Genomic DNA, 18825 nt, shown 5'->3' with positions numbered 1-18825 from the left:
CCAAACACTTACTGACTGGTTCCCCACCCTGGGACATGGACAATATATACCCCATTCCCCTCTCACTGGACATAGGGTATAACAGACTTCCCCCTGTGATGCACCTCTGAAGATGCCAGCCACAGATGCAGGCGAAACGTCAGGAACAAGATCCACCAGACCACGGCCACACAGCCCAGAAAACCTACCAGAACCAGTTGAATCCAGCCGCGAAAGCCTTCGACAATACAATATTATAGTTTTCCATCCCTACAAACACTAGCAAAATTCCTATCATGGGGAGTCAAGGAAGGGCCGGTATATTGTCAGTTTGATGCCATCACCCACTTCCTTCAATGGAGATTTTTTTTTCTGAAAGGAATGGTTGCCAACATCCAGGTGGTGACTGGAGATCTGGAATTACAACTGATCTCCAGAGAACAGAGATCAGTTAACCTGGAGCAGCTGGCCACTTTGGAAGGTGAAGAGGCTGGTATTTATTTTTATTATTATTATTATTATTATTATTATTATTATTATTATTATTATAAATGTAAAAATTCACTTTAAAAAGAGGATCTGTAGTTCCGGGAGATGTCCAGGTCCCACCGGGAGGGAGGCTGGCATCCTGGCAACCGGTCAGTCCTGGTGCGCGCCCGGCCGGGGCATGATCTGGCCAACAGAGACGCCAAGCCAAGCGCAGCGCCGGGGAAGCCGGTGGGCGGAGAGGCGGCGGCGGCGGCACCGGGCCCTGCGGGAGGAAGGCCGGAGAGCCGGGGAAGGGGCGGGCGCACCTGGCAACTCCTCCTCCTCCTCCTCCTCCTCCCCGGGGAAAGGAAGCGAGAGGCGGCCGGAGCGGCGCAAAGGTGGGAAGGGGAGCCCGCCGGCCGGCCGCAGCAAATGGGGGATCCGCCCGGGCGCTGAAGGCGGCGGCGGTGGGATCAGCGGGGCCATCATGTTCAACCGCGGGTCGCGGCGCCGGAGATCCGCCCGGAACGTGAGTCACCCGGTGGGGCGTCGGGAGCCGGAGCCAAACGCGCGGGGCCCTCCTCCTCCTCCTCCTCTCCACGGGCGGTCTGTGCGCTGCGCCGCGCCGCGGGGCGCAATGGCGATGCCCGGCGTGGGTTGGGGGGCCAGAGGGCTTTGCTGCTGGGGCGCGAGGGGGCGGTGGCCAGAAGCCGGCAGTGCTGCTGGGGGTCGGGCAGGCAGGCAGCCAGGGGGCCCCCCAGGGCATCGCTGCGCTTCCTCCAAGCGTGCGTCAGGGATGCCTGCGTGGCCAGCCGTGGGGCGCTGTGGAGCGCGGGGCGTGCTCATGGGCAGCAGCGGGGACCGTGGGCTGCAGGGGGGTGGCTTCCCTTGGCAATCCCGGCGGGGTCTTCTCTGGCACGGTTGCCAGTTCAGGTGTCAGGCGCTGGGAGGATCTGTGCTCGTGCTCTAGTCCAGGATGCTGAACGGGGCCGTGTTCCGGGGACTCAAAGACAACTCAGCTCAGGCTTTTGAAAACCCTTTTGTAAACCTTTAATGGGGACATCCTGGAAGAAGTTATTATTCACCCCATTTATAGTTGAGGCCTAGATAGGGGGGGGGGGAAAGGTGTGCCCCACACACAGTGGCAGGACTCCTTTGTGGGATGTTGCGTTGCCAAGTGCATCACAGAATGGCTTCAGCACCAAAGGTCTAGGGCAGGGGTCTTCAAACTATGGCCCTCCAGATGTTCATGGACTACAATTCCCATCAGCCCCTGCCAGCATGGCCAAGTGGTAGGGCTCATGGGAATTGTAGTTTCTGAACATCTGGAGGGCCATCGTTTGAAGACCCCTGGTCTAGGGGTACATCATGCATTGTAGACAGAGGTGGACGACTGCTGCTATCCCAGCAATAATTGTCACCTCTGTGTGTCATAGGAGGCAGCATGCTTATGCTTTGATGCACCAGGGCCCTTGGGGGAGCCAGAGTGCGTGGTTGGTTGAGCATGGTCCACCACTGGCCAGGTTGTGGTGGTCTGTTTAATGCTCCGTGGCTGCCGGCATTCTCTCAAAGAATGCCCGATGAAGACTTTGGTCGAAGGCTTTTAAGTTTTTAGGTAAGAATGCGTGCTTAGGATGACTTGACTGTGAGTAGGCACTCTATACTCTGTTTCAAGAAAAGATGTTAGTTTGGTAAGTTGAGGGGCAGAGGTTGAGAAAACGGAATGCTTCTCACATTAGAAGATTGTCCTGAACAAATATGAGGATTATCATTCATTTTTACGCACTGCCTTTGTCAAAACCATTATTTTGTGCATTATTGAACATGGTACTTTGATACAAGAGCATTCATGCCCAAAAGTATTTTTACCTTCAAACAGATGGGGGGAGCAGGGCTGGGTCGGCAGTTGGACCCAGGCAGACCATTCTACAACAAAGATGGCCTGGCCCACTTTGTTCTGTGGCAGAGGAATATACAGTCTACTATCATCTTTATGTGTACACTGAAAACACACCGGAGGTCTTCTGAGATTCTAGTACATTAAGAGTAAAAGGGTATCCAATGCTCAAGTCAGCTGACCCCTCCTGTCAGGGGTCGAACAGGATCTTGGCTGCTGAGAATCGTAACCAGTTTCCTCTGGTGTAAACTTCTTGACTGGCTCAAGTTTGGCCAGACCTGGTTTTACCATGTCCGACAGTCAAGAACGTCTGTGTGCAACGCATCCATGTACTAAATGCAAATGAACGGCAGGACAGTTAGATCATTTTAGATCTTGGACTTAGTGGGGCTTTTTAAGATGATAATGTGTGCTTCAAAGATGAAGCACAGAACAAACGAGTGTTCTCCCATCCATTCTGCTGGCTCCACAGATGAACACACCTGAACTCCCCTGACTCTACTGCACGTTTATTCAGAAGTAAGTCCGGCTGTGCTCAGTAGGTCTTGCTAGCTGCAGTCTGCATTGGGGTCCTGCTCTCCGCTGGAGAAGGGCCACGACTCTGTGGCAAAGCATCCGCGTGGCATACAGGAAGGCCCAGGTTCAATCCCCAACATCTCCAGGTAAAGAATGTGGCAGTAGGTCATGTGAAAAAAAACCCTGCCTGAGACCCCGGAGAGCGGCTGCCAGCGTCAGTAGACAATAATCACCTTAACGGACCAGTGTAAGACAGTGTCATGTGTGTTCCTGCATTAGGTGGATCCCGCATTTTCCACCCTAAAGTTTGGCTCTGATAAGAACACGTAGATAGATAATACCGGTATTTCAGGTGAACTGATCTCTGGTACTTGCAGATCAGTTATAATCGCGGGAAATCTCCAGCCACCACCTGGAGTTTGGCAACCTACCTCATGGTAGGTTGAACTCTTGTAGGTGAAATCTTGCAGAACCTTGGAAAGTATTTTGTGGCGTTGGAGAAAGCAAGGGTTTTGTTTTAATACCCATTCAAACCTGTGAAACCTTCAGTGGTTCTCGGCATTTCCTATTTGAGGTTTTTATACCTGTCTTGTGAGATATATAGATTAAAGAAATTAAAAATATATAAATTGTAAGCCTAAGGAGGCAGATTATGAATGGTAGAGGAAATGTTGGTGGGAATTGATTGAGGGGAGGTTAGCGTTGGAATCTCGTGGAGCAGACGCTTATCGGAATTATGGGTCCCGAAGAGAATGGGAAAAGGATTTTATCTCTAGAATTTGTTGTTGCTCAGGATTTCCAAGTGTCTTGGGTATCTAAATATTGAAGCAAGGGTCAAGGCATAGTTTTGCATCTTCCGATAGTTCTGTGCAGTGGTGGGATCAAAAAATTTTAGTAACAGGTTCCCATGGTGGTGGGATTCAAACTGTGGCGTAGCGCCAATGGGGCTGGGCGTGGCCCAACGGGGGCGTGGCCGGGCATTCTGGGGGCAGGGCACTGCTGGGCAGGGCTGTGGCAAGGACAGCCACTGCGCCGGTCCTTGGGCGGGAAACGAATGCATGCAGGTGCAGGCTGCCACGCACACCGGTGCACCTCCTGCTAGACTGCTTCAAGTTCTGCACGCTACTGCTGAGAGGAGGGGCGTAACTAAGGCAAAAATCACGTGGCAAAATCACCAATTAGTAACCCCCTCTCGGCACACACAAATAATTAGTAACCTACTCTCGGGAACCTGCGAGAACCTGCTGGATCCCACCTCTGGTTCTGTGGTTCTTCCAACTTCTACAGCACTGACTCTATAGAGCAGCGTAGCTTTAAAAAGCCAGTTCCTGCTGTCAGGAAGACCTGAAAGTCGTAATTTTCGTTATTCCATTATCAGACATTTTAGTTACTACTCACCCAGAGTGTCACTCACCCACAGTGTGTCACCAAAGCCTGCTTGGGCTAGGCACAGTTGTCTCTGAACTCTCTCAGCTCCATCTTCCTCACAAGATGTCTGTTGTGGGGAGGGAAAAGAATTTGTAAGCCTCTTTGAGACTCCGTAAAGGTAGAGAAAAGCAGGGTATAAATCCAAACCGCTCTTCTCCTCATGGCGATTTACAACATCATAGCAGTATAAATAAGATAAAAACAGCATAAAAGCAAGTAGCAAATATAAAGTATTGACATTAAAATGTTAAACTGTTAAAATGTGTGGCTAGCACCATACCACTAACAAAACAACCAAATATGTGGATTATACTCCAAAGGCCAACCTAATCAATTCTGGTTGCGGGAACTAAACAAGACACAAGTGAAATCAGAGAGTGTATTCTACCAGGCAGGGGCCACAACCAAGAATGCCCTTCCCTTGGAAACAGCTAACTGAAATGGCATGCACCTGGGCATCTTCAGGAGACACCGTCCGAGAGGATGCCAAAGGCAGCATGGTAACAGGCCAGGTGGTCCTGTAAGTATGAGGGTCCCAGGCCGTTAAGGGCTTCAAAAATGTACACCAACACTTTGAATTGGATCTGGAGACTAATTGGTAGCCCATGAAGCTACTGCGAAATTGAAATAATGTGAGCTGACCAGAATGTTGCCATCAGCAATCTTAAATTTGGGTGGTTGTTTTCAGCCAGGGGCACAACAGAAGGAAACAGGCTGACGAGAGACACTCCTGCTGTGAAGAACTTGCGTGTCCTTTAGCTGTCTTTCCCTGAGAGCCAAGGAGCTCAGCTGAGGCGGTGCTGAGGAGGGAATCGCAGTAAAGGGCATTGTCTGGGAGGGCGTTCCAGCCGTGAGGAGCAAGGAAGGGAAATGGTGGAGCCCGTTAATAAGGAAGTGCCTTTCTGTTGTCTGAGGGTGGTAAAGGTGGAGGAATGAAGAGCATGGGCCGGAAGGTATATGGAAGCAGGGTAAAAAAGATGGTGGCAGACCTGCAGAGAGCTTTGAAGGTAAGTTTGTGCTGGACGCAGAAGGGGATGGGGAACCAGTGGAGGCAAGGGGTATAAACAGTCTAGTTCTTGTGATGGGCTCTCATGCTGCAGAGGCTCCATTACTGTAGTTTGGGAGGGGATGCTAGAAGGATTGCTGACATGAGAATATGAGAATGCGATTGGCCAACAAAAAATTGTGTTGTAGGAAGGGAGATGCTGTGGGAGGCTTATGACAGGCCATTCTTTAGAGAAGGTGTAATTTTGTTCCGTGCTGTCTCTGGGAGAGTCCATGAGATGGGCACTCTCTGTCATACACGAAGAAGAAGAAGAAGAAGAAGAAGAGTTTGGATTTATATCCCCCCTTTCTCTCCTGCAGGAGACTCAAAGGGGCTGACAATCTCCTTGCCCTTCCCCCCCTCACAACAAACACCCTGTGAGGTAGGTGGGGCTGAGAGAGCTCCGAGAAGCTGTGACTAGCCCAAGGTCACCCAGCTGGCGTGTGTGGGAGTGTACTGGCTAATCTGAATTCCCCAGATAAGCCTCCACAGCTCAGGCGGCAGAGCTGGGAATCAAACCCGGTTCCTCCAGTTTAGATACACGAGCTCTTAACCTCCTACGCCACTGCTGCTCCACAAAGGTGGTTAACTATCCAAATAGCCCAGAAGATTCCGTTTCAGCACAGTGCCAGTTATATCTGTGGCTGTTTTGGGGAGGGGGAAATTGGAGTGCATTGGCTGCTCGAAGATGGCGTAGGAGCAGCGGGCATCTCGGTACCGGTATAACCCTTAGCCTTGCTTGGTGTTGGGAATGGTGGATACCTGTCTGTCCTTCTCTCAAAGTTAGATTTTGGTAGCTGGTACAGCCTCAGACTTCAAGATGAAATTGAATTGGGGGAGGGGAGGGAGGTGCGGTTATGAATGTACAGAAAAGTGAAACGCAGGACTCCGTTCGGTTTTCACAGTTCCTCCTTTGAAATCCCGTAACTGGAAACTCTGTGTAGCTGCTGGTTCATTTCAGTTGACTGCTGGATTATTTAAGGCATTTCTGGGTCATGTTGAGCAGTTGTTTGGGGAATGCGAAAGGTGGAGGGAATTATTGAACAGAGGAGAGTTATTGTGATGGGGTTGGGGGGTGGGGAGTGTAGGGGATGCATATGATGGATCCCAAATCTGGGGATGGGGGAAGGTTGAATATTAGTCCGTCTTGGTGGATTTGATTTCTCAGAGCTGCATCTGGTGAAATAGATTCCCCCCTCATGAAATCCCTTCTAAGCTGGAAGCAGGAGGTGGGGGGGGGGGGAGAGATATCTGTTCTAGAGGCAGCAGCAGCAGCTGACAGATGTGATGAGAAAGGAATAATTTAGCTTGGGGAAACTGGGCATCCTTGCTAATACCACATAAGACGTTTTAGATTCAGATCTGATCTGTTTCAGTGGGGATATCTTTGGGAGGTGGGTATTTAAAGCTAGAGTTGCCACCCCTAACCCCCCCCCCCCCAATCCTAGTGCCTCTGAACATGGACTGAATACCTTTCCTTTGAACAAGTAATAATTAAAAGCAGTCAGTGTAAGGGCAGTGCCCTTCAGCATGTGTAAATAATTTTGCAGCGCAGAGAACACTGTGGAAAGCAGAAAGCCAAGAAGACAGTAATTTAAAACACAGATTTACTGGCTATACCACCTCTTCTGGCAGCTGCCCTTGAGCAAGAAATCCTGGCCAGGTGACCATTCTATTTCACAAGGGGTTTTTGTGTGTGTGTGTGTGTGTGTGTATTGAAAGCATTGGGATGCTGCCTTTCAATGGCTCCTAAACATTCAAAATCAACACCACTAATAAAAACATCAACTGGTTAGAATTACAGATCATGCAAAGTGTTCCCAGTTTTCCAGAACCAATTTGTCTTACCTTTTTATCTTAATTCTTTCATGGACTTTACTTGTCACGCAGTTCATTTGATTTTTTGTGTTTTGTTTGCCATCCTGTACGCCAGGGGTGTCGAACTCTGGTGCTTCAGATGTTCATGGACTTTGATTCCCATCAGCCAGTTGGCCATGCATAAAGCAGGGGCTGATGGGAATTGTAGTCCATGAACATCTGAAGCACCAGAGTTGGACACCTCTGCTTTAAGAGCCAGGGTGGTGTGGAGTGTTAGACTAAGTTCTGGGAGACCCAGGTTCAAATCCTACTGTGGCAGGGATGCTCAGAGGACCTTAGGCCAGTCCCACACTCTCAGCCTGATCTACCTCACAGGACTGTTGTGAGGATAAAATGGTGAAGAGGAGAGCGATGTAAGCCACTGAATGATGTAAGGCTTGGCATAAATGGTAAAAATAATAAAATGAATGTGTGGAAGTGGAAACAGTTCCTGGTACCTTCTCCCCCCACCCAGATCTGTCATATCCGTAGCAGTTAATTGGTATGATGAAATTCTTATCAAGCAGTAGGGATGCCAACCTCCAGGTAGGATCTGGGGGGTTACCTGGAATTCCTCATCTTCAGAGATCGGCTCTCCTGGAGAACATGGATACTTTGGAGGGGTTGTACCCCACTGAGGTCCCTGTCCCCCCCCGGACTCTATCCACAAAACTTTCCCAAATCTCCAGGAGTTGGCAACCCGACCAATGAGGCAAGAGGATGAATAGCCGTAGACAGAGCACTGAGACAATTCATCTTCTGCTGAATGTCACACTGTAGCTTTCTCCTTTGCCTCCTCCCCTCATCTGTACATTTTACTGCCCTCTTTTTCTCAGCCACCTGGAGTGGCAGGTAGCCAGCACCCGCTGTTTATACCTTGCTGAACTGAACCGGGACAGGCCCTGGCCTGTAGATAGCTTCTAGCACCCTGTGAAGTAGCATTTTCTCCCATAATTCCTTACTGGACCCAGCGTGCAATTCATACCTGCACAGTTCCAGTTCAGATCTAAGTGGAAGCAAGGTTTTGTTTACAGAGCCCTGGACCTGGAAGTGAGAACCTTCTACCTCCATCCCCAAGTCAAAGGGGTTATATTGCTGACAAATACATGTTTGTGTAAACACGTCACCTCCTCATGTCAGCACAGGCCTGTGTAACTATAGTAGCAGCCAAGAGACCTTGTAAAAAAGTCTTCGAGCTTAAGAAAGTGCCGCCTGAGGTTTTGGAAGTCTGCCGCACTTCCGTTCTCCTTCCCTTAGTGAACCTAAAAGTCCTGCTCCCACAAACCAGTCCTCTGTCGTCAGACTATCATCTGGGAGACCTTGACTAAGATCCTCACATTTCTAGGAAACTCACTGGATTACTTTGGGCCATTCACTTATTCTCAGCCAAACCTACCTCACAGGGTTGCTGTGAGGGTAAAATTGGGAGAAGAGAACCATCTACACAAACCTAACACTTTGGAGGAAGCAACCCTTTTCAATTTATTTTTGAGTGACCTTCCATCAGCCTTATTGGAAATTAATAACCATGCCCCTAAATTAGGCTCAAGGCATATTCCAATACTTCTATATGCTGATGATACCATCCTTCTATCTCGCTCAAAAGTTGGATTTAGTCGACTGCTGAATAGATGTGGGCAGTACTGTACAGATAACGGACTAGTCATCAATTATCAAAAGACCAAGATTTTGATCTTTGCCAAACAATACAAAAAACATAACTGGGCGATTAATAAAGTGCCAGTGGAGCAGGTTAACCAATACAAATATCTTGGAATTACATTTTCTTATAACCTCTCCTGGTTACCCCACACAAAAGCTGCTAGTTGCAGCTGCTACCATCAGTTATTCTGCCATTGCACGCTTCTTTTATGGAAAGGGCCACTCCCTTGTCCCAGCAGCACTAAAAATCTTTAACTCTAAGATAGAAGCGCAGTTACTTTATGGAGTACCTATCTGGTCAATTCCAAGCAGTTGATCGACTCCTTCGAATAATACTGACCAATCCAAATTTTTTTTCCCAAGTAAAATTATGTAGGCCTGCCAAACTGTGTGGCTACCGTGATGCCCCCTCCTGTTTGAGAACTGGGCCAAAATTCATTAGTTTTATAGGAGCTTGGTTGAGAGCTTTTTTAAATCTTTGGTTTAGCACTTCGCATTTCTCGCATGATGTGAGCACTTGCTAATTCAATCCTACTTTTTTTGTCTGATACTCAGGGCTAATCCATGGTTCTCTCTGATCGAAAAGAAAGATTGAATCACTTGGTATATCTCTCTACGACTACAAGCTTTTCCCGGCTTATCTAGTTCAGAATCCTACAACTTGTTAAAACAAAAGAATTGTTGGAAATGTTTAATGGATTAATTTATTTAGGGCTGCTATGAAAACTTTGTTCACCCTTTACCCATCTTTCTTAATGTGCAATTCCCCTATATCAAAACAGGATGGCTCCCTATTTGTATTTTTTTTGACTAATCCAATGCAGAGAAGAGCCCTCCTACACTTGCTCTACGCCTAATGTTTCCCCCTCCACTCTTCATTAAGTGCGTGGTAGATTTAACAACTTGGAAATGAGTGAAAGGGTATGCTCTTGTGGTGAACAACAAATTGAAACATTGGCACATCAACTGCTTTGCTGCCCTAAATCTGCTAATATCAGATCAAAATATTCCAATATTCTTTCTAGGATACCTAGCGAAATGGGAGAATCAGGTAGACTTCCTTTCCTTCTGGACAATTCTGACAATGAAACTTGTGAATTGGTTGCACAATTTTTACTGGAGGTGATGCACAATCAATAATTTATATTTTATCTTAAACCTTTGTATTTGTATACCTTTTATCTCAGGTTTTTTATTGTGTTATGATTATTGTTATGCCAAATAAAGGCTTATTATTATTATTATTACTTTGGAGGAAGGGCAGGACAAAATTTGCTGGATAGATGCATGTTCACCTTTTGTAGTAAACTATTGCTACTAACCTCTGTCAGGAACTTGCTAGCAGTACCTAATGGGTATTGGTTGGGGGCAAATGATACCACTGACACAGGTCCTAAGGATATGGAGGATAGTTCAGTCTCAGGAAGGATAGGTCCATCAGCAAGTTACTAGCCATGGTCAACAGAACCTCCACATTCCAAGGCAGTAAACCCTCTGAATATCAGTGCAAGGGATAGTCCAGTGGTTTTGGGGCCCTGTTTTTTGGCCTGCCAGGGCAACTGGCTGGCCACTGAGTGAGACGGGATACTGGACGGGCAGGACCACACAACTGATCTGGCAGAGCTTCTCTTATCAGCTGGCTTCAGTCAGTTGGATATTCAGAGGAATTGGTTGGCTGCTGTGTGAAACCGGGTGCTGGACTAGATGGACCACAGGTTTGATCCAGAGGGGCTCTTGTTAGGCCCTTATAATGACAGTGATTGAATGGTGATAATATTTCGTGGGTTCGGAGCTGGTTGTATGGGAAAAGGCTAATGAGGGTGCGCAGGCAGCGCTGGCCATGTAAGGGAAGACTCACTAGTGCCGTGGTGGCGAGCCCTTGGCACTCCAGATGTTATGGACTACAATTCCCACCAGCCAATTGGCCATGCTGGCAGGGGCTGATGGGAATTGTAGTCCATAACATCTGGAGTGCCAAAGGTTCGCCACCACGGCACTAGAGGGTAACAGTTTCTTGGACTCTCTGGTGGGTGGGTGTGCATATAATTCCCTGTGTAGTTGGGGGCACATTGATGATACTTTTGAGTGCTGGTGCTAGTGATGTCTTGGTAGATAATTCTTGCCTCTCTGTCCCATATCAGCTGCCTGAAATTGAGGACCCCGACCGAGGCCAGCCGTGCCAGGCCTGCGGGGATCAGTGCCCAGGCTTCCTGGTGCATGGATGGAGGTATGAAAACATACCGCCCCTCCCTCACCCCCCCTCCCTCCTTCATCTTCCCTGACTGTCTGACTCCCTCATGGTTTACCTATTCCTTGCACTTTATTATCCCGTTTATTATCTCTCTTCTTTTACCCAATTTTTGTTACACCTCCTTTCTGCTCCCTCTTTCTTACTGTTGTGATTCAGTCTGACTTTCATGCCTTTAGTTCTTTCCGCGAGATAAAATGACCTCCCTCCTGGTCTCTTCTCCCTTGAGTTCCAGTCACTACTGTTCCCGCTTTCTCTTTACAGTTTTATGACTTCTGCTTTTCTTTTCAGATCTTTTCCCCCCAAAAAAACATTTTCCTCATCAGATTCCTCCCCCCCCCCCGTCTTTTACATTCAGTCCACAATGTTCTTTTTTCCGTTTGCACAGTGACAGCAAAGCAATTGGAGTGGAAGGGCCGCTCATATCCGTCACTTTCCATCACTCACTGCATAGGAGCAGTCCCTATGCTGTGTTCTTAATGGTGCTTCTTTATTTCTACTCTCGCCGCTGCCGCTATGCTATATTACAGTGGTGGCGAACCTGTGGCACTCCAGATGTTCATGGACTACAATTCCCATCAGCCCCTGCCAGCATGGCCAATTATTAGCCCCCTCCCAATGAAGAAACTGTGCTCAAATGCTCCAAAATTAGGCGAGGGGGGACAGAGCGTGAGCTGAGAAAATGGCGCCGAGGAGAAAGTTCAGGGAAAACACTGAGGTGCCGAAAATGTCTTATAGAGACCATGCCGGCAAATGAAGCTATTTTGAGGACATTGCAACTAAAGAATCACTTTAAAAAGGCATTTATTTGAAACATTTTGAGACTGCAAATAAAATATTTTGGGGTAAAAACAGTGTGGAATTCCACAGAGGAAGCATTTTATTTCCTGCCTCAAAACATTTTACAGTGTCTGTGCAGAAAGGGCTATTGTCTTCTGCCCAGCTAACTCCCTCAACTGCAGTGGATTATTAAGGGGGGGCGGCGGCTTAGGTATCTCCCCCTTCTCCATCTCTTATGAACTGCTGAGCCCATTATACGGGACCACAGCTTAGAAGCCTAGAGCTGGAAGGAACCTCAAAAATCATCCAGTCCAACCCTCTGCACAGTTACCCCCCTCCACCTGCTGTGACCCCTACTGAATATTCAGGCAGAAAATGTCCAGGACCCCCACATAGTCTGGCCTGGAGGAAAATTCCTTCCCTGGCCCCAAATGCTGCTCAGCATTCCCCTGGGAATGTTAGCTGGCCTTTACCATTAAATTGATAACTGGTAAATGAGAGATTAGGAGCCGTGTGGTGTAGTGGTCAAGTGCTTGCACTGCCACTCACACGGTTCGAGCCCCCTGTGGGTCAGATATCCTGGCAGCTGGTTCATGGTCAACTCAGCCATCCATCCATTTCTTGGTTGGTAAATGAGTACCTAACACTCATAGCTAGGGGGTAAAGAATAGCCGGGGAAAGCAATGGCAAACTACCCCACAAAGAGGCTTGCCTATAAAATCACTGCTCGCAGTGGTACCCCAGGGTCGAACACGACTGAAGGGGAAACTTTACCCTTTTAAATGAGAGATTGCTTGGGGCTTTGCAAACTAATTATACTGTCAAATAATGTTTTGGTGTTTCTGGGTCTATACCTAGGGGTGAGTGCTTATAGCAATCATTGATGTGCTAAGTGTACGTTCAGCATCTCTTAGGACTTGATGGGTGGAATGATTCCTAGGTCTTGAGGAGCTGACCTTGCTGTTGTCTTGCAATATAGGACCTCTTGAAATTGATGAAGCTGTATTGGGAGGCCTGTTTGTCACAGGACTAGGGTTTTGCAGGACTGTATCACTGCTGGCCTTTCCCTTTCTCTGCAGGAAGATCTGTCAGCATTGCAAGTGCCCTCGGGAGGAGCACGCTGTGCGGATGGTGCCCGTTGACATGGAGAGGATGATGTGCCGGCTCATCTCTGATTTTCAGCGGCACTCCATCTCGGATGACGACTCGGGCTGCGCATCCGAGGAGTACGCTTGGGTGCCCCCAGGACTTAAGCCCGAGCAGGTAATGTGCAGGAAGGCAGAAGGTGAAAGCTGGAAGGTGGCTCTGTGTTGTTGTTACTACCATTCAGTGACAAAAATGAAGTGCTGTGCTTTCACATTTACAGAGCTTTTAGAACATGGGTTGAAATTCTGCACATATTTTCTTAAAGGTAGATAGAAATGTTGGGGGTGGAGGGATGAATAACAGTTTCTTTTTTCAGTTTCTATCCTGCCCTTCCTGACTTCCCTCAGTCTCAGGGTGGCTAACAGCAGGTTCCAACAATATTACAATTATGCTACCGTGTTTCCCCAAATATAAGACAGTGTCTTATATTAATTTTTGCTCCCAAAGATGTGCTATGTCTGATTTTCAGGGGATGTCTTATTTTTCTGTGTTCTGTTCGTCGGGCATGCTTCCAAACAAAAACTTTGGCTGATTCCGCATGGGCCAAAAACAGTGGTGTGAAAATGGTGTGAAAATAGTATAAACCCTTTTACACCATTTTAAACCCTTTTACACCATTTTCACACTGTTTTCACACTGCTGTTTTGGGCCCATGCGGAATCAGCCTTTGCTATGTCTTACTTTCGGGGGATGCCTTATATTTCGCACTTCAGCAAAACCTCTACTATGTCTTATTTTTAGGGGATGTCTTATATTCGGGGAAACAGGGTAGATGTCATGAATAATTAAAACTCTCAATTTCTGATGAATTACCAATGGCACCCTTAAAACATTATGTCAGTAAATGGGGGCCAGTCAAAGAGATGGAGGAAAAAGAAGGAATAGAGATGGTATCCTAAACAAGGGAAAGGGATGGGAAATAGAAAATAGGTAAAAGTTGAAAAGGTGGGTAGGGGGACAGGCAGGCCAGCTGAGATGGAAACCGTCACTGTTCTCAACCGTAGGCCTGGGGTAACTTCTCAGTCTTATATGTCCTGTGGATTTGTTAAACTTTTCCCCCTATTTGTTTGTTTAAATTTGTTTTTGCATCTTGTAAGCTGCGTGGAGTCATCCCCACTGGAGAGAAAAATGGAATGAAAATGCTTAAATAAAATAAATTTTAAAATGGACCATTGATTCCAATACCAGTTTGGTATTAACAGTTAAGTTAACAACAGTAGTTGTTTACATTTATCCTAGAATTTCTATTTTAATTCCTTGAAATCCCTTAGGGGAAAACAAATCAGGGTTTTCCACATGCTTTCAGCATGTCTGGTTATATCTCTTGAGTTTGGCAATAATACAGAACTGCCCTAACATTAACCAGGGAGGAAAAAAAACTTGTTTGTAAGGAAGCAGTTGGGGAAATTAATATCTTCGCATGTATTTATGGAATGCAGTGATTCCCGTATTTTCAAACTAGGGGAAACTTTATCCATAGGTGCTCTCATGAAGCATGTCTGCACTGCAAACATGGATCAGTTTTAGATTGGTAACTGTTGCAGCCTTCTCTGACTTGGGAATCATTACTTTGAGAGGGGCTGAGTCAGTTCCTTGTGAGGTAGGCGGGGGCTGAGAGAGTTCTGAGAGAACTGTGACTGGCCCACGGTCACCCAGCCGGCTTCATGTGGAGGAGCAGGGAAACAAATCTAGTTCAGTGGGTTAGAGTCCAACCTCTCATGTGGAGGCGTGGGGAATCAAATCTGATTCTCTAGATTAGAGTCCACCTGCTCTTAACCACTACACTACACTGGCTCTCTTAGAGGCTGGCAACCGTTGCCCATCTGGAAGGAGAAATTGCTGTCTTGATGCCTGTCATTTGCGGATGGTCTACTTTTCTCCCTCCCAGTATCACTGATTCTGGCCTGGCTGCATTTGGCTAGAACAAACAACAGCGCCAGATGGGCGAAATCTGAACTGGAGGAGAACAGGGCATCAGATGTACACTAGGCTGCATTTTCCTGATGGCAAAAGGGCCAGGTATCAGGAAGTGCCAGTCATGGAGGAGGTGAGAGCAAGTAATTAGCAAAACTCAGGATGTGGCAGTAGGGAGAGAAATAAGGCAGTTTGACTTTAGGGCCCTATTAAGTCAAGAGGTGGTAATTCTGAGGATCTGCCTCTGGGCCTTTCTGGCCCAGAACCCTTTTTATGCTACGCTCTTAGTCACGTCATGGCAGACGAAGGATATAATCATCGCAGTTCGACAACTGTGTGCCATAAGCTGTTCTCCCTTCGTGTTGTTAGTGCTGTCTTCAAGAAGAGGGAGGAAAAAGAAATGAATCAGAGGCAGGCGTGCAGCTATAGAAATGCTCTCCTTCAGGTCTTCGGCCTTGGCTAGAGTTGCCAGCTGTGGGCTGGGAAATACCCGGAGATTTTTGGGTAGGGCAGGAGGAGGGTGGGGTTTGGGGAGGGGAGGGGAGCTATTTTCTCCAGGTGAACTGATCCCGATTGTAGTAGTAAGAGATCTTCAACTGCCACCCAAAGGTTGGAAACCCTGCCGATCTAGGATGGCCTGCTTTATTCCGTGTATTCAGACCCTGATCTGGTGCTGTAGTCAACAGATGGACGCCTGATGTCCATAGCTGGTGCATACAGCTGTTAACTGAGTTGTTTTTGAGTTACGTGCCAAGCCTGTTTTCTTTCTTTTGTTTTAATTCAGGGAAATGTGTGCCTTGAGAACTGGAAGCTTGAAAAGGTCAACGCTTGGGCCCGCTGCAGATAAGCAAACTTTGTTAAGAGGGAAACCGTGAAGAAGGAGAGTCAGGTGAGGTCACTGATATCCCCAACCCCCAGGCACAACCTGTAGCCAGTGGTGGGATTCAGCAGGTTTGCACCACTTCGGCAGAACTGGTTGTTAAAATGGTGCTTGTAAACAACCAGTTGTTAAATGATTTGAATCCCACCTCCAGAACCGGTTGTTAAATTATTTGAATCCCACTACTGCTTGCAGCCCTTTTTACCCACCTGGCATATTGTCCCGGATGAGGTGGGTCACTTCATCAGAGTCTAGCCACTTTCTTCGGAGGCTGGTTTGCACTTCCCGAAGAAGAGAGTCCAGCATACCTGAAGGGCAAAGGGAGAGCACCAGGGGTGGGGCTCTGTGTTGCGACCCATCCCAGGAATGACAACGGATCTCCAGACTACAAGGATAAGTTTCCCCGGGGAAAACGGTAGGTCTCGAGGGTGGACCTTGCAGCATTATATCCTGGTTAGCTCCCTCCCCTCCCAAATGCTACTCTCCTCAGGCTCCACCCTACCCCCCACCCCACAGAAAGTCCAGGAGTTTCCCAACCCAGAGTTGACAACCCTACTTTGTACCTGACTTGAAAGGTCGGATATCCTCTTGGAGCTCAGGTTTGGCCTCTTGAACAAAGGCACTCTGCCGACCCTGGTGCTCGGATTCCATAAAGGGGCATTGAGTGGTGGGGAGAGACGCCGAGGCTGGGGAGAAAGACAAAAGAAGAGAGAAAGAACTGAGGGATCTTGTCTTGCAGCCTGTAAATACCCCCCCCACCTTCAACAATCTACCCTTTTAGCAGGGGATGAAAGCAGTGTTAAAACAGCCCTGGCGCAAATGGACCTTGCTGTGTAGCTGCAGCCAGGCTGCTGTTGGGCTGGCAATAGATTTTTTTTTGTTTTTTCGATTTATAAACCGCCCCATCCCCAAGGGGCTCTGGGCGGTGCACAACATCGATATTTACACAATTAAATAGAGATTCACAACAGTGACCACACAACAATCAATATAATAACTAAAATCCATTAAAATCTATTAAAACAGCGGTTAACATAACGATGACAGGCGTCCTATAGCCCAATTCATTAAAATCTCCCCCAAAAGGAGGAGAGGCCAGACTCCTCTTTAGGAGGGTAATATAGATGGAACCAGAATTAATATGGCAAATAAGTGCATAAGGCATAAGGGGGGGGGGTGCTCTTACAACTCTGAGCTCTTACAACTCCCCTACACAAATGGACTTTAAAGTGCTTTGACCACTAGATTCCAAAAAGAGCCACGTGGCACAGAGTGTAAGCTGCAGTAGTACAGTCAAAGCGCTGCTCACAACCTGAGTTAGATCCCGACGGAAGTCAGTTTCAGGTCGCCAGCTCAAGGCTGACTCAACCTTCCGTTCTTCTGAGGCTGGTCAAATGAATCAAATGTGGATGACTGGGGAAGGGAACTCTATCAACATAGTCTGCCTAGTCCAGGGGTAGGGAACCTGCGGCTCTTCTGCCCTTGCACTGCGGCTCCACGAGCCGAGCCGCCGGCCCCATCCTTGCCTGCCCTGCAGGCAGCAGGGCGGGCACACCAATTGCCTGCGGCCAGCTGGGCCATGCTGCGGGCTTCCCCTCTCGCCCGCCCCGTTTGAGCAGGGTGGGTGCTTTCCCGGCGGCCGGCGAGGCCGAGCTGCTGGCCCCATCCTTGCCCGCCCTGCAGGCAGCAGGGTGAACGCTTCCATGCGCTTCTCAGAATGAGTGGAGTAAAAGGTAAAAAACCCCAATATATACAGTGTTATCTTTATTTTAAATGTCAAAAATTATTTGCGGCTCCAAGTGTTTCTTTTCCCGTGGAAAACGGGTCCAAATGGCTCTTTGAGTGTTAAAGGTTCCCTACCCCTGGCCTAGTCATTGTTGTGTTCTTTATGTCACCCCGTGGGTCAGTCATGACCTGCTGCTTGCTACTTTTACCTTTGAATCTGCTAGACTCCAACATTTTCCTGCCCTGAGCCTATTCAAAGGTGAGTTTACCCGTTGAGTTTTTGTGCTAATTTCGAAAACTACCACAGTAGGCTGACCTGTATTTCCCTCCATATTACGGACAGTTCGAGAGCATCCAGTGAGGAAAGAGAAACACGACAGAATTTCTGTCAGTGTCTTCAGCAAGATTTTATTCTGGTATCTGCTTGCACCAGAAATTAAAATTTATGCTGGGAAAAAAATCTTGGTAGTTTTTAACATTACAGAAGACTTTGGGGTATTTTATTTCCCTGCAACAGACTAGCCTGGCTACCCCAGTGAAACTACTATAACGGGGGGATGAATTTATCTTGGATCCACCTTCAGTCTCACCTGTCTCTCCACAGGGCTGTTTACCACGCTGCAGATCTGAAGCGGAACAGGAGAATGTGCGGGCAACCATTACTGGGCAGCGCTGAGCACTGGTCACCAGCAAGGGGCGAACTTTGCGAAGGAAGACGGTTGGATCCCGGCTCAGGAAGGGGCAGCGCTGGAGAAAGGAGGCCATTGTGCCGGCTTTGCTATCCAGAAAAGGAGAAGAGGAGACACAGGAGAGCACTGTTAGTTGCACTGTAGGACCAGCACTGAAGGGGCGGGGGGGGGGGGGCAGAGCCCCTCTGCACATCAAGGGATACCCACCTTGCCAGGGGAGACAGAATTCCCCATAGGCCAGGCTTCGATGCTCCGTCCCCCCACCCCAAGTTCACAGGCTGTCCATTTATAATCTGACCTACCCTCAAGAAGCTCAGAATCACATATGTGGCTCTCCTCTGTTATTTTTTCCTCACATCAACCCTGTGAGGCAGAAAAGCTAGATTTTAGTCCAGGGGTACCTTAGAGACCAGCAAGGTTTTCTAGGAATGAGCTTTTGAGAGTTAAAATTCCTTTCATTAGATACCTGCGAGGTAGGATAGGCTCTGGGAGAATGACAGACTCCAAGTTACCCAGTAAACTTGATGGCTAAGTCATGATTTTTCTTTCACACACACCCCTTCCCAGGGCCCCCCAACTTGGTGCCCCTGG

At 48.0% G+C, this 18825-nt stretch overlaps 2 protein-coding genes across 3 annotated transcripts; one reads left to right on the top strand and one right to left on the bottom strand.

Annotated features, from left to right (window-relative positions):
• Positions 1–646: 646 nt before the first annotated feature.
• LOC125428043 (prickle planar cell polarity protein 3-like) lies at positions 647–15787 on the top strand. The gene is made up of 4 exons (XM_048487618.1): positions 647–976; positions 10994–11079; positions 12960–13143; positions 15725–15787. The coding sequence occupies exons 1-4, from the start codon at positions 647–649 to the stop codon at positions 15785–15787; spliced, it is 663 nt and encodes a 220-aa protein (XP_048343575.1).
• On the bottom strand, positions 15041–18642 carry ALAS2 (5'-aminolevulinate synthase 2). 2 transcript variants are annotated; one of them, XM_048490762.1, is made up of 4 exons: positions 18537–18642; positions 18136–18323; positions 16384–16506; positions 15041–16128 (listed from the first exon to the last, which is right to left on the bottom strand). In XM_048490762.1, exons 2-4 carry the CDS (start codon positions 18308–18310, stop codon positions 16022–16024), a joined length of 405 nt encoding a protein of 134 aa, XP_048346719.1. In that variant the 5' UTR covers positions 18311–18323; positions 18537–18642; the 3' UTR covers positions 15041–16021. The 2 variants fall into 2 exon arrangements, with proteins under 2 accessions (XP_048346719.1, XP_048346720.1); XM_048490763.1 differs by having other exon boundaries at positions 18136–18318; positions 18537–18601.
• Positions 18643–18825: the final 183 nt, after the last annotated feature.

This window comes from Sphaerodactylus townsendi, linkage group LG03, assembly GCF_021028975.2.
Source record: "Sphaerodactylus townsendi isolate TG3544 linkage group LG03, MPM_Stown_v2.3, whole genome shotgun sequence".
NCBI lineage: Eukaryota > Metazoa > Chordata > Lepidosauria > Squamata > Sphaerodactylidae > Sphaerodactylus > Sphaerodactylus townsendi.
The sequence above is the reverse complement of the archived record's forward strand: the minus strand, read 5'-3'. Positions and strand labels throughout refer to the sequence as shown.